Source organism: Mobula birostris, chromosome 17 (genome assembly GCF_030028105.1).
Source record: "Mobula birostris isolate sMobBir1 chromosome 17, sMobBir1.hap1, whole genome shotgun sequence".
NCBI lineage: Eukaryota > Metazoa > Chordata > Chondrichthyes > Myliobatiformes > Myliobatidae > Mobula > Mobula birostris.
In genome coordinates, this window is record NC_092386.1 from 56,290,366 (window position 1) to 56,317,759 (window position 27,394).

At 39.4% G+C, this 27,394-nt stretch overlaps 1 protein-coding gene across 8 annotated transcripts in view; it reads right to left on the minus strand.

Moving 5' to 3' along the window:
* Window positions 1-303: 303 nt before the first annotated feature.
* LOC140211695 (transcription factor RFX3-like) overlaps window positions 304-27,394 on the minus strand; it is a 329,720-nt gene continuing 302,629 nt past the window's right edge. For all 8 annotated transcript variants that reach the window (XM_072281765.1, XM_072281764.1, XM_072281762.1 and 5 more), the window contains 4 exons: window positions 26,964-27,172; window positions 21,146-21,299; window positions 12,815-12,857; window positions 304-9,708 (listed from right to left, as the gene is read on the minus strand). In XM_072281765.1, the coding sequence (XP_072137866.1) occupies window positions 9,470-9,708; window positions 12,815-12,857; window positions 21,146-21,299; window positions 26,964-27,172 (645 nt within the window). In that variant the 3' untranslated portion in view covers window positions 304-9,469. The remainder of the gene's footprint in view (window positions 9,709-12,814; window positions 12,858-21,145; window positions 21,300-26,963; window positions 27,173-27,394) is intronic.

Sequence of the window (27,394 nt, forward strand, 5' to 3'; positions counted from 1 at the left end):
TAAATGCATTCCTCGGTCACATGGAGTCCTGTGAAAATATCCCATTCTGAATAGTAGTAATGGAAAATAAATTTATATCAGCAAGATGGAGAAAAACAATTGGTGGTGACAGGTATCACAGAGAGAATGAATAGCACAGGGTTCTCCACATGCAAACTCTATCAGGGATAGGCAGCTCTGATGCCTTTATCAGTTAATTGTTGCTGAAAATTTTATGAACCTTGAGGTGGAAAAATACATGAAATATTTCCGAAAACAAGAATAACAAAAACAATATTTTATTGATTTTACAGACAAGCCACAGCTTATAGAAACACGACAAGAAAAGCTAGCCTGAGTTCAAGTCTGAAATATTAAGAAAAAACTTTCTACACAAGTCTCTTCAATATATACTAGTTGCTTGTCTACATATAAGAACACACTGTAAGATTTCATATTTTTGTTTACAAAAAGTTCCTGTCATTGAACAGTACACAGTACAAACCTTTCACACGCACACTATTGGTTTGCTTTAACCAATTTATAAAGGTCATGATATATTGAAAGATTTCATAAAACATTTCTCACAAAAATCACAGCATGAAATATATATTTACATAATTGAAGGGTATTCAAAATCACATCCTCCTTGTAAGTGTTTAAATAATTAAAACTATATGTAGCTGTCATTCAAAATAACCGGAAAAAATACATAATTTCACAATACATTCCCTACAAAAAATTATGAAAAAAATCTTAACTTTTACATTATTACTTCACACAATTCAGATGTAGTTAGACCAATTAAAAAAAAATCCCCCAATAATTTGGGCCTTTTTGTGCTTGTGCATCTGATTACTCCAATTTGCCACTTAGTAAGTGAATTCTAAAATGGCACTGAAAAATTCTATTGGAAAGTATCCTATACTGAATTGCCAATTAATCACTCAGTGTTAAAGGCTGTAGTTGTAAGAATCTGTCATAAATTGTCAACAAGAAATTTTGCATCAGACATTTTGTACAGAAAATGAATTGCCCTCTCTGATGTGACAACATGACAGTGTGGAGTGTATCGAGCAGCTCATTCTTCTTCCTCTTTGCTAGAGTTGAACATTATCATATAAAGTTTTATACATTATGACTTTCCTCAGCAGGTCTAAAGCTTAAAACACTGTAACAAGGGACAATTCAGCTGCCTAATTTGCAGCTCTTGGGCCAAAAATATATATTGCCTTTACTTAATATTAAGAAAAAAAATGATGTGGAGTGCATGGAAGTACTGAATCAATGTTGTTCTGCAGCCTGGGTGCTTATGTACAAATCAGGCACAAGATTAACCAATGTTTTGAAAAGGCACTGTCTTTTTCTCCTCAAGGTCAATCAATTCAAATAACTTTTATATATTTGGTATATTGTTGCTTTATTGATGCTCCATTTGGTAGTCAAAATTTACCAGCCTATGAATCCCTGCATTTGGGGTTGGGGAAAGAGGTAGGAAAGGGGAAGGTTTTGTAAGAGCCAGGACAAGCAGGAATTCTCCCAGGCCCCACTAGGAATCCATGGGCTTCAGTTTGCCTCCAGTTTCACTGAGTCCATAATATCCTTTGTGCCTGAGGCTCATCTGTTGGGGACTAATCCTATACATCTATGGCCTGGCTCCTTGCTGAAACGTTAGCACTTCTGCATGACAGCTGGGTAGCAAGTCTGGCAAGGTCTCCAAATCTTCTAGTTAAAACAAGACCTAAGGCATCGGGAGGGCTTCCACATCCCAAGTGCTTAGGGTGCAAAATCTGCTAGGAGTCTCCATGAAATAGCTACTTAAACATGACCACAGTCCTGATTTCAAAAAAGCATGACAGATAGCCATGAGATAGAGGTTTACATGTTAAATGGACAGCAAGGGTAAAAAGCAATGAAAGTGTGCAGAGGGTGACCAATGCAAAATTGCCTGAGTGGCATGGCATGTTGAACTGTACACATAAAATATTCATCCTTGAAACAAAATGCATGAGGGAAGGGCACGATATAGATAATACTAACTGGGTCAAAGGGGTAATCCATACGCAGTTTTAAGTTTCAGTGGGAGGAAGAGGTATGTTTGTAATCTGCTAATGGAAAAGCATCAATAGTGTAGGATTGTTCAAGTAAAAAGTATTATAACTGGCAGGTTCCCAACAGATAGTGGACCACAAATTAGATTGTGTAGTACTGTTTACAGAAAATAGCATCGAGTAAACTCCCATGGTTGTCTTGTGTCTGCGCTCTTCAGTACTTAACGTGTGAGTTATACTTACACATCTGATGCAATTTCCAAGCAACAGACACAAAATGCTGGAGGAACTCAGCAGGCCAGGCAGCATCAATGGAGACCTTCTTCTCAGCCCAAAACGTCGACCCTACTCTTTTCCATTGGTGCTGCCTGGCTTGGTGAGCTCCTCCAGCATTTTGTGTGTGTTGCTTAGATTTCCAGCATCTGTGGATTTTCTGATTTTCAAATCCCTTACTCACTCTTCCTTCAGTTAGTCCTGACGAAGGGTCTCGGCCTGAAACGTCGACTGCACCTCTTCCTACAGATGCTGCTTGGCCTGCTGCGTTCACCAGCAACTTTGATGTGTGTTTCTGATTTGTGATGCAATTTCCATATAGCCACATAAAAATATTAAATCATTACTCATGTAAGGCTTCTCTTGGATGACAGAGAAGAAAATCTGACAATTTGTCTCAGGAATTGTCAATGTTAGGCATTACTCTGTGAGCAGGTGTTCATAATGCAGCACCATTAAATACCATATCTGCATTTTATAAATTAGACCCTCTCCACTATAAAGCTGTTGTTAAGCTACTCCCTCCCCCACCTCACCCATTATCTGAGACTCACCTCTCCAAGTATCTAATGTTATATATTTTTCTCTTGTGCTCACAATGGCTTTTGATATACATTTTACTGAGTAATAGCCTTGGGTGTTATTGAAGTTTATAGTGGCAAGCCCATGACTGAAATGGAGTTAGTATGTCAGCATAGCAGAATTCCAAGATAAGTATTTCAGTCTTCCTGATGGACAGTGGCAGAGGGACTGTAGCCTGGAAACTTTTTCTGCACATTTATCCTGAACAGTTCCGGGATGCGAAAGACAGAAAACAATAAAGGGAACGAAGGAAAAGTATCATTTTCCTACAAGATTATAAAAAATACTTGCATGAAAATTTATTTGTTTGGCCAGTAATATTTGGTTGTGATGGCATTCTAAAGTATGTTTGTAAATATTTTTATCTTGATCAATATGCTCCTTCATATAACTTAGTGATTTTTCTTTGAATCTTTCATACTTGGAAATTTTAAAACAAATTACATAAAGAATCAGAAAATATTTTTTGGAAATAAGAAATGCCATTCAATATTTAGATGTGAAGCAGGTATATTGAGTGGAATAGTGTTTTTAATTTTCTATACATATTATATATTTAATGAAATGGTACTATTAGTGTTCAAACTGCTTTTGAACATCCAACTGTAAAATTGCTAGTTGAGTTCCTTGAATCATCACAGGAATATGGTTGCCATGGTTACACTAGGCAAATTAATCCATGCAATTACTATATGAAACAGCAAGGGGAGAAATTTGTCTTTGGTTAATTTTGCTAAATGCAAATGAGACTCCATACATCCAGTTCTATTTATCTGGAATTTAATTGCTTCATGCTGCTTTTCTCCCCCACAGTGCCATGCAATTAAAAATCTATATTTTATTCCTAGAGTTAAATAGGATAACAACCATTTATTGATTGTTTAACATCACTGCAAAGTTAGTTGGCACTAATCACCCCTCTGCCTTTCCCACACAATGTATTGTCGGACAACTGGGGCCATGCTCTCTGGGTCACCTGTCTTTGGGCATTCTCAGGAAATGGTCTTACAAGCACTGAACTGAACTGGAACATTTTCCTTGTAAGTAAATTACTCAGCTCCAACCTTACTTCTCCCACACTGCCAATACAATGAAATGACTATTCTCTTTCCACTTCCCTGAACATATAGCAGTGTTACCAGATTGACCCATTTGCTACCATTCTCCCGACTTCATAAGGCCATAAGACATAGGAGCAGAATTAGACCATTTGGCCCATTGAATTTGCTCCGCCATTACTTCATGGCTGATCTATTATCCCTCTCCTTCTGCCTTCTCCTCATAATCTTTGACATCCTGACTAATTAACAACGTACTGAACTCTACTTTAATTATACCCAATTACTTGGCCTTCACAGCTGTCTGTGTCAACATATTCCACAGATTCACTATCCTCTGGCTTAAGAAGTTTCTCCTCATCTCTGTTCTAAAAGGCCATCTTTCCATTCTGAGGCTGTGCCCTCTGGTCCTCGACTCATCCGCTATAGGAAACATCCTCTCTGCACCAACTCTATCCAGGCCTTTCAATATTTGATAGGTTTCAATGAGATCTCCTACACACACCCCATTCTTCTAAACTCTATCGAGTATAGACCCAGAGTAATCAAATGCTCCTCATATGTTAACCCTTTCGTTCCTGGGATTATTCTCAAGAACCTCATCGCACCCTCTCCAATTCCAACACATCCTTTCTTAGATAAGGGGTCCAAAACTGCTCACAATACTTCAAGTGTGTAGTATTGTGACCAAAGACAAATTTCTCTTTCTAAATACATAGTTTAATAAACTAGTCTTTCCAGCAAAGTTTATAAAATCAACCTGTAAAATAGATGTCAAACATTGTATTTTGTGGATAAAAAGCTGACATTTCAAAACAACAAAAAAAAGGTCCTTATCTGCTGAAACATTTCAGATTGGAATATTTTATTAAATATTCCAAAAGTAACTCTGACCCTAGAAATTTAGGTTACCAATGCTATAGGAGCATCAGTTGCTGAGAAACATGAATCCTTTCCCACTATTGATGCAGTTCCCTGGAAAAGGAACTCCTCTTATCGGTTATCTGAAATTCCAGAGGTTTAATAGCTAGTACATCAGTTAATATGTGCCACTGTTGCATACTTCCTATTGGTTAGGGAGGTACCACTGGAAAAAGGTTGAGCATAAATTATCCTATTGGTTCATGGCTAGGTAAATGATATTATGTACTTAAGTCACAAAAATTGCTGTAAACAAGAGGGAAGAAGATTGCTCACAAAATTAAAGCCATGAAATTCTTCTAGAAGGACTTGTCTTAAAATGGGGTTGACTTATAATTGTTCTCAAATTAGGTAAACTTTTAACAATGACACACTTAATGAAAAGCTGCTGGCTGCTACTTTCATTGACTGGGATTGAAACACACTAATAATTGAATGTCACAACATGTTCAATCCCTGTTCAATGCTTCTGTACTCCACATCATGCCATTTGGCAAAAAAGATAAATACACTATATTTTGCGATAAGGCTTAAATGGGTTTGTACTTAGTTTACGTATAAATATTTAATAAAGGTTGAAATAATTCACTCTGTAAGTGGCTCTTTGAAACATGATGGTATAAGCAGGAAAAAGTGCGAGAAAATTAAAATGTGGTTACCTAACTGGTACCAAAACAAAAACCACTATCTAGCAGCATATAGAAAGGCATGCAGACTGAGAAGCACTTCTACTGCCAAAACACAGAGCTTTCAATGCATACCTTCACGTATGAGAACAATTCACTGGACTGTTATCCGTCAGTACTGAAACTCAATATAAAGGGCATGCTTCAATTCCAGTTTTTATGCCAGGTAAAATGCTCATTACTAGCAAAGTTCAATGAGTCTAATGATTAATCAGAGCAGTGTGTGTTCTGTTCTACAGAACTACATTTTGTCAACACAGGATCTATGAATGGACCCCCCCACCCCCTTAACAATCCTCTAAATTGCACATTACGATCCAAATATATCTGCAGGACAACTAAACACTGAAAAAAGAGCAAAGATAAGAAATATATAGAAGGCCTTTCTTAATCATTACAAACACACTGGATACACAATATAAACACATTTTGGTCCAGAACAGTATGCAAATGTTAACATAAAACAGAAATAAGTAATACAATATTTGTAAGATTGAAAGCAGGCAGAATGCTTGGAATATGTGCCCCAAATTGATTTAATTAATGTTAAAACCGTTAAGACCAGAATCTGTGAGAAAAATTAAACCGTTGGAATTTGGTTTCAAAGCACAGCAAACAGAATCAAGGAGACCCACCCCACCTCTCCCATAACTCACTAAGGTGCAGTCAAAGCTGTCCAGTGATCATTTGTAGTTCCTGATCAGAATGTTGAATAATGATCAGGTGCTAAAAAGAATGAGTATGTTTGTTTAAACCTAACAAGTTTAATAAAAATCAGTTTATTACAATGAAACAATGTTCTTTTTTTAAAGTTTAGGAATTATTTCAATTGGCCTTAACATGTAACATTTTTAATATCAAATTATCTTTAAAAAGAAACTTTTACACTGTTTTTTTTCCTGTAGGATGGGGGATGTATTGGACTGTTAAGAAATTTTATTTATTCTTCAAAACCTAAAACCATATCTGGCTTCAGGGAAACACATTTCAAAACCCAGATTTTTACTTATCATCTTAATTATATGGTTCTCTGTCACAGCACTGAAAATTATTTTGTCTGAAAACAAACTGAAGTAACCATGCTGTAAGAAGATTTTTCCATTACTTTGAATTTAAAATGATTAATTAGCGCATATTTCTTGAAAGCCACAATAAAAAGCCTGATGTTGAGGGATCCATTTTCCCTCAAAAAAAAAAGCACTAAGTGAGAGGGAAGTTTGTAAAAAAAAATTATAGTATCACACAGGATGCCTATAATATGTTTAATTACAGGATCTAATATTTTTACACTGTATTTTCATTTCCTCAGGGTCAATTTTCAGAATATATATAGAACATATTGAGTAGCTCATTAAATTTCAAGCAATTATATATGGGAGAACAATGTGTGCACTGCCTATGACAATGTTTATAACCTGTTTTTCTTTAGAGTGTGCTAAAATAAGTCAAGAATCTTTCATTGATTAGTAACTTCTGGGGTGCTTCAATATATCAGATGAATTACATTCCCCATTTTAATTAATAGAGAAATGCCTCAAATCCTGATTAATGTATATACTTGCTTATTCCACATGGCTTCAAGAACAAATATACTCATTCTTAGTGTAAGAAAAAGACATAGGTTTCTAAGAATTGTCACTCGAACTTTACTGTTTCTTCCCCCTGTGGATAATAGAAAAACAGCAGGCACACCTTGCTGAGCTACAAAAATTAACTCTTCCCATAACTGTTTAAGGCACTGTGTAATAGCCGAGGTACAGTAATCCCTGACGTACGTTCCTGAAGTGGCATTTAACTGCCTACCAAGTCTGTTCCTACAGAATTGATGAGTATGTGTGAGGTGTGCCAGCTACAGTACTTTTGGTCTAGTCATTTTGGACAACCACACAGAACACACAGAAAACTCAATGTAAAGCTGCCAAGACTATGCTGAGTGCTACATTCCTTGTATTTTGTGGTTGCACTGAGGAGTTGGCTAATACAGCCACTGGAACCAGCTAGGATATCACAGTAATTACCAGCAATCAAGCTAGTTTTAAGCAAATTTAAATATATCTTGAGAAATTTCAGTCCAATTTCTAATATTGAAGTCAAAATTATTTGAAATCTACATATAACGTTACAGAAAAAAAACTGACATTGATACTTATTTCATTCATTGAAAATATCTTGGAGCACTGGCAACAGGTAGTATTGGTCAACCCCTTGTAAAGTCTTATTAGACATAGCAGCTAAAGACACTAGAGCAAAACAGATGGCACAGACAAATCAATTCGCAATGAATGATTCTTGTCTGTCCTAACATTAACTACAGGTACACTGAACTTCAATGAAACAGTATACTTTTTGCTGGTCTAAAAAGACCCTATTTATAAAGTGTTATTATAACTGCAACAAATGCAATATATTTTACCAAATACCGCAGCCTTGATTATTAACACATTTCTCCCCAAAATTTTAATAAACTAATCTAGATGTTAATTCTGGCTGCACTACTATACAGATCAGTAGCATTAAAAAATTGATATTTCAAAGGGAACTCCATTAGACCTACTGTAAAGGTAGGAGGTCATTTAAAAGAAATTAATAGATTTTGATTTTTGACAATACAGTACAGTTTTAGGAGATCAGTAACAATGAATACTGCCTCCTACCTCAAGCTTTCAACTTTAACCTCAATCTACATTCCAAAACTGCATCATTCAACAGCAGAAGTGTGGCTCATTTTAAAGGAAAAAAATAGACTCTTCTGTGTGTAACAGTCAAATATTTGTGGCCAAAGCTTAGAGCACATCAATATGCTGAAATTAACTGCTTAATGACTGGAATCCAGTAGAGAACCCAATTACTTGTTCAGATTAGTGACTATATAAAGGAAAGGAAAGGAACGTCGCATCCGGAGTTTCTCCAGTTAGCGAACAATTTCCCTCCATGCCTCTCTGACGTAGTGGGGAACCACGTACGAGGCAAGTTACAGCAGTGGTTTGCCATTGCCTTCTGCTGGGTGAGTTTCCAAAGAGATCACCAGCTCGTAGATGGACAGCGTGCAGGGGAGCTGGCTGGATTCGAACTCGGGACCTTTCGCCACCAGCTGGGTCAAGAAGCAGAAAAGTGTTTCTTTTAAAAAGGAACCTCCAATTCTTTTGAGAAATACTTTCTGGTGGAAAAACACATCCTTGAAAAGCACGGTCAAAAGAAATTGAAATATTACATATTGAAGAGTTTATATTTTCTGATTATAAATTAATTGAACGTAGTTGGAACAATTGTTGAGGTAACAGCAAAATTACTGAAATCTGAGGCATTAATGGTGGTGAGGCACAAACCTTGTTACTTAAGCAAACACTTTGGTCAAGAATACTATTGTTGATTACCATGCCATACCAACCCATATGATGCTGGGAAGATGGAAGCTCCTATGTATTATAATTTGTATTAACTACAGGTTTATCCTATTTTAAACTTTTCTAAGTGCATTCAAATAAAGTGGCAGCAATATCACTCTGGACCTCACTAATACAGAATCAAATTAAAATGCTAACACGAGCAGTAAGATAACAGGATATTGTTGAATTCAAGCTCTGGCCTTTCTATACTTCTGCTGTCAAGTGAGTATATCCTGCCCTGAATTATGTATAAGAATATATTCTGAATCAAAACCTCAACTAATTAAAACAACTTGTATTGTTATAAGTTCATCATAATTACATTTGCCATAGCTACAGAGAATCTCCTGTAGTCAACATTGATCAATATTGAACTAAACAAAACTTAACAAAAGATCTATATACACTCATTTAGTGTATGAGAGTAACATTCAGCATAGTAAAATGTGTCATCTGAATAACTGAAGCCTTAACAGTGTGACGCTTCAGGCTTGATGTAAAGAGGGGTAATCTCTCAAAGCTCATGTTATTGTTTAGACTGCTGTGTATGTGCTTCCAGCAGCATTGCAGTGCCTGGCACTTGCCACACTTGTGATGATTTGATCAGCATGAAGTGGGATCAGAGGGTCTGGCTGTATGGTGCTGTTGAGGGGCGATGCAACACACACACCTTGTAATGTCTGGTTTAGATCTATTTTCTCTCGTTTGAAAGGTGGTTCTCCAGAATCTTCTAATTCATCATCCATTTCGCTCTCAACTTCACTTCCTTCATCTTCAGAAGGAAAGGAAAAAATACAAAGTACTTAGTGAAAATGTTATATCACAAGGTTATCACTGTTGAAGCATACAATATTCAATAGCCATGCTTTTGAGGTTTAACTTGTGCATCTCAGGATATAGAATCTAGAATTGCATGTAGGTTACACAAGGATTAAAAGAAACTATAAATGAGCATGTGTTATATGCAAGATAAAATGTGGATTGGATTTGGGATTAAGTCATTCAAGATTAGTACAGAACTTGGAATTAATTAAAAAGCTGTTAAAAATGTTAACTTCTAAATTTCAGCCTCACCATTCCTGTAGTTCATTCCAATCCTGCAACATGCTGTCTGCTTGGTTTAGTTGACAGCACTAAATTAACAGACAGCTCTGGTTCAAGCTCCAAACCAGGATTAGAATATGAAGTCCTACCTGACATAAATTCTGCACTGAGGGAATGTCGCATCATGAGAGGTGTCATTTTTTAGATAATGCATGAAACCAGGTCGGGCATCCCTGAGTTCAGAAAATCTCTGGTGTTGTGAAATGATATGGGAGCCTGCAATGCCATTTGTGTGTTGGGTGCAATTCCCCAACCTATATAAAGACCACTGTGCCAACAAATGTGCATACATGTACTGCCAACTTTTCTCAAGCATATCGATTTCCCTCTCCTTCCCTGCAGGAGCTTCTTGAGGGAGGAAATGAAGCATTGGATTGCACTGTGTAATCTGCAGCAGATATCATCCCTCGTCATCTGGAATGAGCAATGTTATGTTTGGGCTTACTCCTCTTGTGCCTGATCATGGGACTGGTCCTGTGTGATAACTACAAAAGCTCCTGTATTTCAGGTAACAAAAATTAGCGCAAGTCACACCAAGACATCTTGCGTTGTCATTAGAACGTTGTTACGGCACATATTTCTGCCTCATCTCCAGTCTTGTGTGTTTGATCAGATGTCTGTGTGGACTTTGTACGTTCGTTGCATGACTGCATGTTCTGATTTCCCTCCACCTGCTAAAAATACATTGGCAACTTAACTGGCTACAGCAAATTGTCACCAGTGTAGTAGATACATGGCAAAAGCCTCAAAGGGGAGTTGATAGGTATACGAGAAAGAACAAGTAAGTGTGGTTAAGTGAAATAAGAGCAGGACTGGGACTTGCTTTGCTGAGTCTGGACACTAGATTTCCTTTCACAAAGATCATTCATTAACTAGAGAGAGATTTCAGGACAATTCAGTAGTTGCACAGTAAAACCAGCTTGTTTTTACAATTGGATTTTAAAAAATTACTTGCATTAAATAGCCTAGTTTACATGGCAGGATTCCTACTTACATTCTTAGATCAATAGTCCAAGTCTTAGTTACTTCAGAGACTTTAACAAATATGCTCTTGATCCCCTAATAGGATCATCAATGTTTTGAAGAAAGTAGCTAGAAAGGAGTTGCTGAACAGGCTGGCAACATTCAAGGTTAACGAACAACCTGATTCAGATGTGGTGCATCTTAGATTGCTGACAGAGACAGAGCTGAAGAACAGAAACATTTTGGACAATCATTCAATCCTTTTAGTAATGTTTAGTAGGTGTGAGAGGACTGCAGATGTTACACACCTCTCTTCAAAGAAGGGATAAGCTTAACAACCAGAAGGCAATCAATCCAAGGCCAACAGTGGGACACAGAATTGCAAAAGAAAATAAAAATAATTCTCATTCAGAGAAGCATGAATTAGTTAAGACAAGATACCATAGATTTGTGCAAACTGTGGTTAGTAATCAAAATCCTTTAAGGAAGTAAAATAAAGAATGGATGAAGGAGGTAGAATAGATAGTATATATTTCAATTTTAAATCATCCCATAAACTTCTATTTTCCATATTACTCCTGGAATTTAGTGGCTAGCAGTGATGAGTACAAAACTGAGTAATGAGTATGAGGTAGGGACCAGTATATTTCTTTTCAGGTTGGAGAAAAGCAGGCAGTGCAGTCTGCTAGGGACAGCACTGGCAACAAAATAACAACCACAATAAAGAGCAGGAATGTTGCAGACATCAGGAAGATTGGTGAAATGATTAAATATGTTGGAAAAACATGAGTAGGTACAATACTGAGGAGATGGGGTAGACATTTTCATTTCCCTGAAGGAGGTAGGCAAAGATGATAGGAAGGCAAGAAACTGCAAAGCATACTTGGCATGGTATGTAGAACTATTGTATACAAAATATTTCACAAAGTGCAGCAGATCTTTGTGATCTGGAATATACTGCCTGTTAGATGGACTTAAACAATCAATGATAATGTTAAAAAGGGAATTGGAAAAATACAAGAAATGGAAAAACTTGCAAGGCTCTGGAGAAGGATCAGGCAGGAGAAAATAATTCACAAATCTGGCACAGGCACTGTGGGCTGAATGTTACCATTCCTATTCTATAATTCCACGGCAGTAATCAGTGTAAATACACAGTTACAAATGTATAGTGAAATGCTAAATTTCTGCGTTATCATGCAGACATGGCACCTAAAAACACTGAATAATCATGATGTTTAAGAAACAGTTAGTGGTACATTATAGATTTTTGTGAATATATACATTCATCACAATTTAAATCAGCTTCAAGAATACTGGAGTGAATCAACATACTTATAAAAATAATAATATCCTCCAGCGCCTCACTGGCGCATTGGGTGACAACCTTGCCGTTTCCTTAGCATTTATCTGTTTTACGAGACCGAGTTTATAGCTCGGCGCTCAACCCAGCATGATAAAAAACATGCAAGAAGCCGGCTGGATTCGAACCTGGGACCACGCGCCCCGAAGTCCAGTGTGGATGCCACGACACCACTGACCAGCTACTTAGAAGGTAAGCAGACCACAAAAAGCAGACACCACTATAGTTCATTCATATGCAAGAATAACTCTATAAACTGTTATAGGCTAATTGTATTTGTGAGTTAGGAACATTCTATGCTTGCGAAAGAACATCTGAAAATGAAAATCAGTCTACCATAAATTTAATACTTGTTACTGTCAAAACAGTTTTAAGTTTTTAAAATATTGAAATGCATGTAAATTTTCAAATGCAACAATTGAAAAAACATCATTCAAGAAATACTTGCCTTTGTCCATGTTTATTGGAGACATCATGCTGAGATCAGTAAACTGCAACATAAACAAGCTTCATTTATCATGCTCCTTTCACAATTTGTGTGTTACAAGAACAGAGCTGGGAAAAGGAACTCCTACTGTTAAAACCCTATTTACACATAATACTTCTGTTTAGCTTTAAAATGTATTTTTAAATTTACCTAGAATTTTGAATATTTTCAGCCCTGATTAATAGAAATTAGTTTATAAATGGAAATAGTTGTGGACATCAAACAATTTTCTAATGAATGCAGGCTAATTCTGATGGAGCAAGGCAGATGTTCCCAGCCTGTGTGCACGCACCTGTTGCTGTTAAATTTGGTAGCATTAAGATGGTGATTTGAAAAAGGCATTCAAGATGCTAAGTTTAAGGTCAGCAAATAAACTGCTTTAACAATTCTCTATATTTATATTTAGAAATACAGTGTGGAACGGACTCTTCTGGCCCAGTGAGCTGTGCTGCCCAGCAACCCACCCACTTACACCCCGTCTAATCACGGGACAATTTACAATGACCAATTGACCCACTTGGACAGTGGGTGGAAACTGGAGCACTCAGAGGAAGTGGAGAATGTACACGCTCCTGACAGATGGCGCTGGAATTGAACTCTGACACCCTGCGTTAAAAGTGTCCTGCTAGCCGCTACACTACTGTGGCGCCCTTGATTTTATTAAGGGATATAGCAATCTTTTCCCCATCTTTCTTTCTGCGGGCCTGTTGCATATTCTGTATGGTCGATTTTCTTTGTCATAATTTCTTGGCTCTGCTTTTCAATGATGTCCCAGATGGTCTAATAAGTACCTGATGTCACTCACTGTGTACTAATTTCCAAGTCCTGAGATTCTGATGGAATCCTTGATCTGGGCAGTGTAATTTATCTCGCTTTATAGTACTATGCTCACAGTTCTATTCTTATCAGTCCAATCGCAGCCATTGCATCTGTAAATAAGATTTTTCTTCCTCCACCATGATACAGTCTGTGGTCTTTTTGCTACTTCATTTAAATACTTGTTCTTGTTCAATTCCCACCTCTTCATCTCTAACACATATATTGGCTTCTCCACTGTCTATTTTGGAGTTTACACTCAAAATGGGGACTTCTAACATTACCTCCTTTGTCTATTCCTTCACTGCCTCAGATATCATATTCTAGTTAAACTTTGGGAACTATTACCATTAGTTCTATCCTTCCCCTAGCCAATGTTTCAAGAATCGGATTCTGTGCAATCTCAACATCCTAGATGATGATTTCATATACTGCACATCAACAAGACCACCCTTCTCTCTGTTAGATCACCAGTTTCTATACTCTCAGCCTTTGAAACCCTCATCAATGCATTTGATATCCATGCATTTGAAAATTACATTGTTCTCTTGGCTGGCCTATTTATCCTTCTACATAAAGTTCAACTCAGCACCATCTCTACTGACTCTTCATACTGGGCACCAAGTGCTCTCGACTCATCCATGCTGTCCAGGCTGATTTGCACTGGTTCCTCGTCTCTCAGCATTTCTCATTTAAATTTCCATCCTTATGCTTCAATCCTTTCAAGACTTCACCTATCCATTTCTCCAACATCCTTTACCTGAACGAATTATCAACCTTCTTCTACCTCACTATGCATCCAGGTAGGTAGCATAGCTAGAAGTGTTGCCTCACAGTTCTACTGATCCAGATTCAACTCTAGCCTAGGATGGTGTCTATGAAATTTGTATATTCTCCCTGTGATTGCATGGGTTTCACCTGGGTGCCCTATTTTACTGCCATATCTCAAATTTGGTAAATTAATTAAGAACTATAAATTGTGAGAACATGGGGAGACTAAAATGTGTTAGGGGATGATTAATGTAATCAGGCATTTGATGGTTAGCGAGTGCTTTGTGATCCTATTACAGTATTTCTATTTTTTCAAAGATAATTAAAGCTGAAATATTGAGGACTTTAAATATTCACACAATTTAAAATACAGTACTATTACATTAATATCTTGTTACAGTACAGATAAAATAAAGGACAATTAAGCTCTAGGTGGATTTGTTAAATTACTGTATAGAAAATTGTTCAAAAATTATTAGAGCAGTTTAGGCACTCCTGTCGCTTGGAGCATGCACAGTAACTAATATGATCAGTCCCACAGATTACAGAAAACAATAAAAAATCTGTTACTGCACCCCACAATGAGTCTTAGAAATCCTATTTTTTTTTTTGCCGCTGTTGTTCCATTTGCCAGGTGGAGTATAATTATTTTACGCTGAATTTTTTTTCAAATTGTAATGAATTGTAATTTTAATGCCATTATTGAAGAAAGGATGGAGATAAAAATCAGGAACTATAGGCGAGTTATCCTAATATTTGTTATTGGAAAAATGCTGAGAATCATTAAAAATAAGATAACAGCAGGACATTTGGAAAATCATACCGCAAGCAGAGTCAACATAGAAATTGCAACTGAAACTTGATAAATTTGTTGGAGTGCTTTGAGATTGTAATAAACTGGGTGGATAAATGAGAACCAGCAATCTATTCATTTGATAAGATGTCACATAAAAGGTTATTGCATATGATAAGAAAATATGGGATTGGGGGTAATATAATAGCATGAACTGAGCAGTTATCAGTTAACAGAACACAGAAAGGTGCAATAAACTAATCTTTTTCAGACAGATATCAGTAATCAGTGGGATGGCACAAGGATCAGTGCTGCCTTAACAATTTATATCCACTCTGTTGACCAGGATGCATGGCAGCTAAATTTGCTGATGATAAAATCTTAGGCAGGTGAACAAGTTGCGAGAGAATACAGAGAGCCTAAAAAAAATATAGACAAGTTGACTGATTAAGAGGCTGCCAAACAGAGTATATTGTGGAAAAACGTGAGGTTATTAATTTGGAAGGAAGGAAAGTAAAATTAATATTTAAAGAGCGTGAGACTACAAAAGAACCTTGTACATGAATTACAAAAAGTTACCATGAAGGTACAACAAGTAATTAGGAAGATTCATGGAATATTGGTCTTTATGCAAGGGGTATAGAACATAACAGTAGGGAAGGTTTTTTGCAATTTTTACAGGGCCTGGGTGAGACCACAACAGGAGACCCATGTGTCCATGACAGGAGACCTGTATGGTCATCGGGGGAATCGGGACATCTGCTGTGTGCCTGGAGACCTGGGATCTTTGCGATCTTCAAGCACAGAGCTTGAAAAAGCGACGTAATGGACTTTTAACATCGTGAACCAGAGAGTTGTTTGTTATGTCTCCCCACTTGCTGGGAAAATGGAGATACCAGTTTCTCCTTTATTAGGGAGAGAGAGAACCTGTGGTATGTTGAATGCCGGGTGAAACGCAAAGTCTGTGTCTTTGCTATTGCTTTGCTCATGCTTGAGTGCTCGGTAGTGTTGCTAATGCTTGCTTTTTTTTGCTGATGGGGGGAGGGGGATTGCTGCTTGCTTGCTGCTGCTTACACGCGGAGTGGGGGCTTTGGGGTTCTAACATCTGACTGTCGTTCACTCTTTGGGGCACTCCTCTGATTTCATGGATGGTGCGAAGAAAAAGCATTTCAGGATGTATATTGTATACATTTCTCTTGACATTAAATTGAACCGTTGAACCTGGAGTATTACATGGTGTTTGTTCTTCATATTCTACTTGTACCAGAAGCAGTGCAGAGAAGGTTTACTAAGTTGATTCCAGGATGAAAGGTAGAGCAGAGTGAACCTTTTAATACTCATTGGAGCACTCAAGAATAATTGCTAATCTTATTGAAACGTTCAGGATTGACAGGAAGAATGCTGGGAATGGTTCTATACAGGGGCTATCTAGAAAAAGGGGGCACAGTTGATGAAAAAAGGGTTGGTCATTTCAGACAGAATGAGGAGGAAGTTACTTTCTCAAAGGGTCATGAATCTTTGGAATTCTCTATCCCAAAAAGTTGTGGAGGTGTCTGTCAATTGAATATTGACAGACACCTAAGATTAAAGAAATGTTGGTGTATTGGATGAGAGCAAGAAAATGATATAGTGACTATGACTGGATTAGCCCCAACCTTAATGGTGCAGCGGCCTCGGGAGACCAATTAATTGATTCCTACTATTAATATTCTTATGCAGGTTCTAATGGTGAGGGATAGGAAAAAGGAAACAAATGGAAATGGATTTTAAAAAGGTAGGAAATAGAAAGGGAAGGATCTCTAGGTATGGTTGAGAAAATGGCACATGTAGCCAGTGAAGTCTTATTTTCTTTCTTAAGGCCTCTCATGTAGAGTCAATATGGTAGAAATTACCAAGTGATCAAATGAATGTAAAGATTACAGGAGAATTCTTTCTAACAGTTAGCTTTTCTGGGGTAAGGCCAATTACAATGCTGTTATGGAGAATTTGGGATCTGTAAATTAGAAGCAGCTATCAATGGGTAAGTCCACAACTGATGTGTGGTGGTCATTAAGGTCAGAATTCCCAACTAATATGTTCCTGTGAGAAAGAAAAATAAGGATGGTAAGGGTCAGAAAACTTGGATGATGCCACAAATTTAAACAAAAAAAAAATCTAAGATCTAGGAAGCTGGAATAAAACTTTGAGGAATACAAAAGAAAGTAGGAGAGAACTTAAACAAGCAACTGGGAGGCCTAAAAGGGGCTGTGTAATGTCCCTGGTAGGAAAGAAGAAAGAGAATCCCAACACATTAAAAAAAAGGGTAACTAGGAAGAGGCTAGGACCATTCGAGGATAAGAGACGGAATATATGCTACAACTAGTGGAAGTGGGTGAGTCACTAAAAGCATACCTTGAATTGGTGTTCATCAAGATCAAGGATATGGAGAAAAGCAAAATCAGGGAAGGATATGCTGGTATTTTAGGGCACATTGATATCAAGGAGGTGGTGGTACTGGCGCGCTTGAAGAATACTGGTGGATGTCTCCAGAACTTGATGGAATTTATCCTAAGTTATTGAGAGACACAAGAAAGGAGATTGTTGGGCCCTTGACAGGGATCTTTACATCTCTTTAGCCACAGGCAATGTCCCAGAGAACTGGAGAAAAGTCAGTGTTCCTCTATTTAAGAAGGGCAATAGAAATGAACTTGGAAATGACTGGTCAGTGAGCCTTATACAAGTGGTAGGGAAATTATAGATGACCCTTAGGGATAGGATATACTTGCATCTGGAAAAGCACAAGCTTATTAGAAATAGAAGATATTCTGCAGATGCTGGGAATCCAGAGCAACAAACACAAAGTGCTGAAGTAACTCAGCAGGTCAGGCTGCATCTATGGAGGGGAATAAACAGTCAAAGTTTCAGGCCAAGACTCTTCATTAGGAATGGAAAGGAAGGGGGATGAAGTCGGAGGAAGAAAGAGAGGCGAGGATAAAGAGCACAAGCTGGCCAGTGATAGATGAAACTAGGTGATGGGGAGGGGGGAATCAAGAATCTGGAATGTGATAGGTGGGAAAAGTAAAGGGCTGAAGAAGAAGGAATCTGACAGGAGAAAGGGAAGGGGGGCACTCGAGGGAGGTAATGTGTAAAAGAGAAGGAGTACGAGGGGAGGTAGAATAGGAATGGAAAAGGAGACAATATGGTGGGGGGGACAAACTACTGCAAGTTAGAGATAGTGATGTCCATGCTTTTAGTTGGAAGCTATCCAGATGGAACATGAGGTGTTGCTCTTTGACCCTTAGCATTGCCTCATTGTCACAATAGAGGAGGCCATGGATAGACTTGTTAGAGATAGTTGGCCATGGATAAGCTTATTAGAGATAGTCAGCATGATCTTGTGTGGGGGAGGATGGGTCTTACAAATTTGATTGAGTTTTTTATGGAGGTGATGAAGATGACATGAGGATAGGGCAGTGGATGTTGTATACATAGAAATTAGTAAAGCTTGCTCAAGTCTCTTGCAGTAGAATGATCTAGAAGATTAAGGCAGATGGAATCCATGAGGACTTAATAGGTTGGATTCAAAATTGGCTTGACCATAAAAGACAGAGGATAGCAGTGAAGGGATGTAATGCGACTGGAGGTCTGTGACCAGTGATGTACTCCAAGGATCAGTGCTGGAATCTCTGTTGTTTTTGATTATATAGATAAATGATTTCTATGAAAATATCCATGAACTGATTGGTAAGTCCACAGATGACAAGAAATTGACAATACTCCTCAGTATCCACAACTCTGCCAAAGAATTTGGCAGAATACAGGCCAGATAAAAATGGTAGCTGGAGTTTAATCTGGAGAATTGAGAAGGGAGACTTTGGGAGGTCAAATGCAAGAGCAGGATTGCATAGCAATGATGTATAGAGGGATCTTGGGATGCAGGTGCATAGCTCCCCTAAAATGGCAACGCAAGTAGATGTCATAGTCCAGTCTGTGGAGTCCATGTTCCGGTTCACGGTCCAGTCCACGGTTCCTCGTTCTGGGGTTTCTGGTTTTCCCCAGTTTCTGTTGTGGGCACATGTTTCTCGTTTTGGGGCTGAGACATAAATACCTCTGCAAACCAGGAATTCTCTGCTGGACTGTTCTATTCCCCTCCTTGCCTGGCTCTCTGCCTAGATACCTCGCCTGACTCTCTGCCTCCTCACCTAGCCGGGATACCCCGCTTGTATCGCTGAAGTTTTACTGCTGGAGCAAGACTGGAGCCTGGTTAGGTCAAGATAAGGAACTGTCTTTTGTTGTGTGGAATTGTCTCTCTGTGTCCACGCCTTTGCTAGGTAGGCCCGGCTGTTTGCCACTACCTAGTGTTAGGAACTGTTTCTGTGTCCTCGCCTTTGCTAGGTAGGCCTGGCTGTTTGCTGCCACCTTGTGTTGGGATCCGTCTCTTCATGTTCTGTGTTATGTGTGCGAGTCCCGGCCCTACGTCCTGTCCCCAAGGAGGGGTCCCGGCTCTGTGTTATGTGTGAGTCCTGGCCCTACGTCCTGTTCCCAAGGAGGGGTCCCGGCTCTGTGCTCCGTGCTCCTGTCTCTTCTAGTCCAAGGCTCCGTGCTCCTGAAGGCCTTCGTCCAGTCCGTGCCTAGTCCAGTCCTATGTGAGTCCTGGCCATGTGCCTTTACTTGTCCTTGTGTCTCGCCCTACCCAGGAGTTCCTCACCCAAGCCATGTCCAGTCCTGTAGCCTGGTCTTGTCCTTGCCTAGTTCTGGAGTTCGAGCCTGAGTCAAGTCCCAGGTTCTGGGTCCTTGCCCAGTCTCTGGTTCGGAGTCCATACTGGAGCCTCGAAGTGCCCTAGACCCAAGACCAAAACCCCAGCCTGCAGGCCTCAAGACCAAGACCCCAGCCTGCAGGCCTCAAGACCGCAGCCTGTCTCCAAGCTCTAGCCTCAAGACCAAGACCCCAGCCTGTCTCCAAGCTCAAGCCTCAAGACCCCAGCCTCCAGTCCTGCAGACATGTCATGTCCATGCCTGGTTCTGGGGCCCGAGCCCGAGGCAAGACCCAGGTTCTGGGTCCTTGTCCAGTCTCTGGCTCGGGGTCCTAGCCCAAGTCTGCGTTCTTGTCCCTGCTCCTTGTCTGTATTCTGTCACGTCCCCACTCTAGTCAAGTCCTGTTCCTTGCACTTCAGTGTCTGTGTCTTGCATTTGGGTCCGCCTCCAATGCCCCCATTGTGACAGTAGATAGAGTGGTAAGGAAGGTGTATGACATGCTTGCCTTTATTAAGTACAGAAGTTAGGATGTCATGTTACAGCTGTATAAAAGTTTGATTAGATTGCATTTGGAGTACTGTTTGTAGTTCTGGTGGTATTATAGGAAGGATGTGGAGGCACTGGAAGGAGTGTAGAAGTGGTTCACCAGGATTAGACAGAATTAGCTATAAGGTGAGATTGGTCAAACTTGGATTAATTTCTTTGGAATGCTGGAGGCTGAGGGGAGCCCTGGTAGAAGTGTATAGAGCTATGAGACGCAGAGATAAAATAGAGTCAATCTTTTTCCCAGGGTAGAAATGTCCAGTACTAGAGGCATAGCTTTAAGGTGAGAGGAGGAAAGTTTAAAAAGAGATTTATGAGGCAAGAGTTCTTATTCTCGTTCAGAGAGTGGCAGGTGTCTGAAACACACTGCCAGATTCTGTGGTGGAAACAGACAGGATAGTAGCAATTAAGAGGCATTTCTGATGGTCACATGAACAGGTAAGGAATAGAGGAATATGGGCCTTGTGCAAGTAGATAAGCATCATGGTTGGTACAAAACATCGATGGCCGAAGCACTTGTTTCTGTGCTGCACTCTTCCGTGTTTGATAGCTGATCATTTCAAAGGTGACAAAATTTGCAGAATAGTGTAGATATTTATAGTAAAAAGATGTTTTCACATTTTCTAAGTTGTTACCTCTCCCATCACAGCGATTGGTGTTTCCCCAGTAGCTTGAGCCACTCTGTGCTCCACCAGATAGAACATGTACTCATCGTACAGCAGGCGTATCAGATGGAAAGAACCAAAACTTGCTGCACTCCGTAGGGTCAGGTCTCGAATAACCATGGAACTGTTGAAACATTGAAGGCAGAAAGGTTACGTGATCTTCACATTTACAATTGGCTTATTACTTAATAGCTTCTTAAGTTCAGGATCAGTAATAGGTATGCCACATGTCCGAAGCTTTCAAAGCTTTCACCAATACAGGACATATTACATTAAATTCAGCATTTCCGAACTTCTGGAGAGGGATTATCATCCTGGTTCCGTCACTGATCAAAGTGCAACGACCCATATCTGAGAAGTATGCATATTTTCTGGAAGAGTGAATGAGGCTTAGTCTTGATCTGTCAGCGTTGAAGGCATTGCCAAAACTCACCATTTAGATTAACAAATAATGCAGTTATAGGTATAGAAAATGGATTAAATGGCTGCTGGAATATATCAATACTCTGGGTAAGTATGAAAAGGAAAAGGAGTGGTTTTGGTGTGTGTGCAATACCATTTGTCCCTGAAAGTAAGTGTTGTACATCTGAAATTTATCTCAGTGAATTTGAATAAAAGAAACATTTTCTCTAATGTACCTTCAGGAATCAAAATTTTTCATCAATATAGTACAATTTTCAGCTTAAAATTGACCTTTCCCATTTTTGTATTTTATTCCACAGCTACTGTACTTAATGAGAATATTTCAATGAGACTGTCTTAAATGCCAATATTTGGATTAGTCCTAAATATTAAAAAGGTAGAATGATTTTTCACATTTCTTTATAGTACTATTCAATTTTCCCTCTGAGCTTTGACATCTAATAGAAATAAAACATAAATTTCCACCATAAATGTTATGTGAATTAAGAGTTTTCTCAGCATGTACTACAACAGAAAGCAGCTTTCATGAGCGCTTGAAATGAAATTTGCTTTGAAAAAAATCAGCTATGGATAATTTTGCTATTCACCACAGAGCCATAAAGTGCTGGCTGTGGCGAATTATTCAAAGAGGGCTTGGTGGCAGTGTGAGGGAAATGATATTTCATCACCTGGACTATAATGCTGCTCTTTACATAATTTACACCGTGTACATGAACTCACATATGCCAATGAAATCAAATCACTTGCCAGCTCCTAAGCATTAGTAGATGCAGCACCCTCTTTACTTGTGTTAATGTTAAACATGCTTACAGTTCAATCGACTGTCATTGAGGCAGAGGACCAAGATATTGATAAAGAAAGGGAAGAAAAAATAGACTGCAGACTGCAAGAAACACAAGAATTGACTCACAGTTACACGCACAGAAAGGTGCGCTTCAGTCCACCATGTTCATGTTGACCTTTCTGTCCATCTACACTAATGCCATGCCTGCATTAGGTATGCAAATACGAGGAAATCTGCAGATGCTGGAAATTCAAGCAACACACACAAAATGCTGCTGGAACGCAGCTGGCCAGGCAGCATCTATAGGAAGAGGTACAGTCAATGTTTCGGGCCAAGACCCTTCGTCAGGACTAACTGAAAGAAGAGATAGTAAGAGATTTGAAAGTGGGAGGGGCAGGGGGAGATCCAAAATGATAGGAGAAGACAGGAGTGGGAGGGATGGAGCTAAGAGCTGGACAGTTGATTAGCAAAAGGGATACAGGGTTGGAGAAGGGAGAGGGTCATGAGACAGGAGGCCTGGGGAGAAAGAAAGGGGGAAGGGAGCACCAGAGGAAGATGGAGAGCAGGCAAAGAGTTATTGTGAGGGGGACAGAGAGAGAAAAAAAGAGGGGGGGGATAATAAATAAATAAGGGATGGGGTAAGAAGGGGAGGAGGGGCATTAATGATGCTTCACCTGTGGGTCAGCTGGTGTGATAAACTGCGTCCGGTACTCCCGGTGCAGCCTTCTGTATATTGGTGAGACCTGCCCGACGCAGAGTAAGGGACCGTTTCGCTGAACACCTACGCTCTGTCCACCAGAGAAAGCAGGATCTCCCAGTGACCACACATTTTAATTCCATGTCCCATTCCCATTCTGATATGTCAATCCATGGCCTCCTCTACTGTAAAGATGAAGCCACACTCAGGTTGGAGGAACAACACCTTATATTCTGCCTGGGTAGCCTTCAACCTGATGGCATGAAAATTGACTTCTCTAACTTCCGTTAATGCCCCTCCTCCCCTTCTTACCCCATCCCTTATTTATTTATTATTCCCCCCACTTTTTTCCCCCTCTTTTTTCTCTCTCTGTCCCTCTCACAATAACTCCTTGCCTGCTCTGCATCTTCCTCTGGTGCTCCCCTCCCCCTTTCTTTCTCCCCAGGCCTCCTGTCCCATGATCCTCTCCCTTCTCCAGCCTGCATCCCTTTTGCCAATCAACTTTCCAGCTCTTAGCTTCATTCCTCCCCCTCCTGTCTTCTCCTATCATTTTGGATCTCCCCCTGCCCCTCCCACTTTCAAATCTCTTACTATCTCTTCTTTCAGTGAGTCCTGACGAAGGGTCTCGGCCTGAAACGTCGACTGTACTTCTTCCTATAGATGCTGCCCGGCCTGCTGCGTTCCACCAGCATTTTGTGTGTGTTGCCTGCATTAGGTATGTATCCTTCGTTGTCTTACCCATTCAGGTGTCTGCTTAAATGTTTCTTAAAGGGTTTCAGAGCTGTCAGGAAAACTGTTAGAACTTTTAGTAGTCCATAAAAGGGAAAAGACTACAAGGACAAATAGGAACACTGGATTCATAGGTATAATAATTTAGAAAGGGAAATAAGGAAATAGCAAAGGAGTTAAACCAGGGGTTCCATGGACCCTTTGCTTAATAGTATTGGTCCTTTTGATTGATAGGCACCCGTTAGTCTCATGAGACCAGGGATTTGCGCCTTGGAAGGTTTCCAGGGCGCAGGCCTGGGCAAGGTTGTATGGAAGACCGACAGTTGCCTATGCTGCAAGTCTCCCCTCTCCACCGATGTTGTCCAAGGAAAGGGCATTAGGACCCATACAGCTTGGCACCGGTGTTGTCGCAGAGCAATGTGTGGTTAAGTGCCTTGCTCAAGGACACAACACGCTGCCTCAGCCAAGGCTCGAACTAGCGACCTTCAGATCACTAGACAAACGCCTTAACTACTCGGCCACGCGCCAACACATTGGTGCCAACAGTATTGGTCCATGGCGTATAAAAAAGGCTGGGAACCCCGATTTAAGCAATTATTTGTTTTACCTGACCTCACAGAAGATACACAAAACCTACTGCATATATTAGAGGATCAAAACTCTGGTGAGGATGAAGAACTGAAGCAAGTAGCAACGATATCAATTAACAATTATCGATAGTACTATTGAAGTTAATGAGCCTGAAAGCTGATAAATCGAAAGGGTCTGATCTACATCCCTACAGGGATAGTGGATGCCCTAGTTGTTAACTGCCATGCTTTTATAGCTTCTAGATTGTTCTTGTGGATTGGAAGACGGGAAATATGACCAACTATTTAAAAACACAGGGAGTTACCAACCTGCCATTGGTTAGAAATGATGAAAAGAGATACAGGATTAAGTAATGGCTACACGTATTTATAAAAAATAAATTATGTTTGACTAATCTAAGGTCAAGGGGAAGTTATAATTGGATTAGATGAGAGGGCAAATCAATGGATGTACTGTATTTGGATTTTAATGAAAGTCTCTCACAGGAGGGTGGTGAAAGTAATTAAAAGCCATGGAATTAGAAATACTATCATGTATACTACTGTTACTGGAAAGAAAACAAAACATGTGAATCCTTCTCATAACTAGTGCTTGGCCCCAGCTATTCATAACCTATCAACAATTTGGATGAAGGGATCAAAAATTCATATTTCTATGCCTGTTGATGACACTAATTTAAGTGAGATTATGTGTATGGAGCAGATTTTAGGGAATATGAAGAAACTAGCTGGTAAGAAACATGGCAGGTAGAATATAATGTGGAATCACTATATTCCTCATGATGATTGTGCTTCATGGTAGATGCAGAAAAGCAGAGTATTTATTATAAGGTGAGAGATTGGGTAGATTTGATATTCAAAATGACCTGGTTTGAACACAATCACTGAAGGTCTGCAATGGTGGGGGGGAGCTAAGATGATGCTAGACAGCAACTTCTTTAAGCTCATCTGTGGAAACAGCTTATTTCTACTTTTAATATCTCTCTTTTTCCCTTTTCAAGATGGATGTGGTTCTGTCTAAGACCCTGACCTACAGCTACACTCTAACTTCGGTTTTTTGCAGTGAAGGGACCTGCTCCCGGGGCTCATCAACTGGCCATTTCTTGATATCGCAAAGATACAGCCCAGAAGATGAGCGTGCCTTTGGGGTTCCGAGGCTTTACGGCCCTGGGGACAAGCCAATTCTTTGCTGGTTCCAGCGAATGAAGCATCATGGGAGAAAACAGAACATCAGCAACAGCGGGTTAGTTATCAGGGGCTCTGTACTTGGATTGCATGCCCTCTCTCTTTCTCTTGAGGTGGTGGGCGGGGGAAGAGTGTGTTGCCAATTCCTGAATCCGAGAACTTGGTAAAAAAAACAACACGTGGAAATATATTTATAATCCTGAATTATTTTTGATTTGTAACTTTTGTGAAAAGTAATGTAACAAAGTGGGATCTATGAAATCCTAAGGTGCTTTGCCACTTTGGTTGAGAAAACTTACAAGTGCATTTGTGTTATATGGGAACAAACCATTTTCTTTGATGACAGGCAATTTGTTTTATGGCCAGAGGACATAATTTGATATAAAGGGGAAACAGAATGGAGCTTTTAAAGATCAAGTGTGTGATCAAGGATGAAGATAACAGAGGAATGTAATGTTATGAAATGTATCAACATAATCACAGTTCTTTGTAAAAAAAAAAGTATGAAAGTATTTTGGTTGAAACAGAAGATCAGAGCTATATTGCCAGACGTAACTTGACTGGAAGTATATCTCCACTTGCGAGTAAAATAACAAATGTGCTATAACGTGATCCACTCTGAATTTGTTGTAGTTTATTTCTGTATATTGTATACATACTCTTGATGTTAAATGGAACTATTGAATTGCAGCAGGTAGTTAGGAAGACAAATGGGATGTTAGTCTTCATTAAAAAAAAGACTAATTACAGTTGTAAGAAAATCTTCTGGGGCCTTGGTGAGATGATACCTGGAGTATCATATAGTTTTAGCACCCTTATCAAGGATGTAATGCATTTACTACAAAGGGGATGCATGAAAATTCTCTGAATGGTTCCAAAGATGGCATATGTATTGAATGAGGGCAGATTGGGTAGGCTAGGCCTGCATTCTTTAGAGTTTAGAAGAATTAGAGTGGATCTCATCAAAACTTACAAAATTGTTAAAGGACTAGATGTAGGGAACAAGATTCCATGACCAAGAAGTATTGAACTAAGAGTGCAGTTTGAGAACAAGGGGCAAGCCATTTAGCAATGAGCTAAGGAAAATGATTTCATTCAGATGGTGGTGAATCTTTGGAATTTTCTAGTCTGGAGGACTGTGGTGGCCCATTGCAAACACAGATCAATTGATTTGCGGATATTAAGAAAATCAAAGGATACAATGAATAAAAGGCTTACTCCTGCTGTTATTCCTTATGTTCTTAATGTGATGAGAACAGAGATAGTATATCTGGCATTCTTTTCTTGGAACTGGTCATGACTGTTTTAATCTACTATCTCAGATAATGTTGGCTTATAGTCTATTTAAGATCTATCGTAAAATTTTAATTAAAGACCTACCTGTAAAAGGACCATTTAAGCAGGAATTGACGAGCAGCTTTGGGAAAGCTAGGGCTCCCTTCATAGGGTTTCAATACCTGTGTCACCACATTATCAAGCCAGGCTGCCCACTGCTCAAGGGTGCTCTGCTGCTGAAGAGTCATCTTGAAGTCATGTTCCAGTCTTTGTACTGTGTTGTCATCACACTGACACACCCAGGAAGCCTGCTCCTGTCAATACACGACAAATATGCATTCGTACATAATTTATAATCTAGATGAGTGATCAGTTTAGTGGGGCTTTACGGTATTCCTGGATGAAGGATAAGCACAGCAATCCAAAAATGTCAGGTTTGTTGTCAAAAAAAAAGGTGGTTTCCATAGTACTGAGGGTTATTCGTGCACAAAATTATGCACGGCACATGAGACATAAGGTGGCTATAAGGCTTAGTT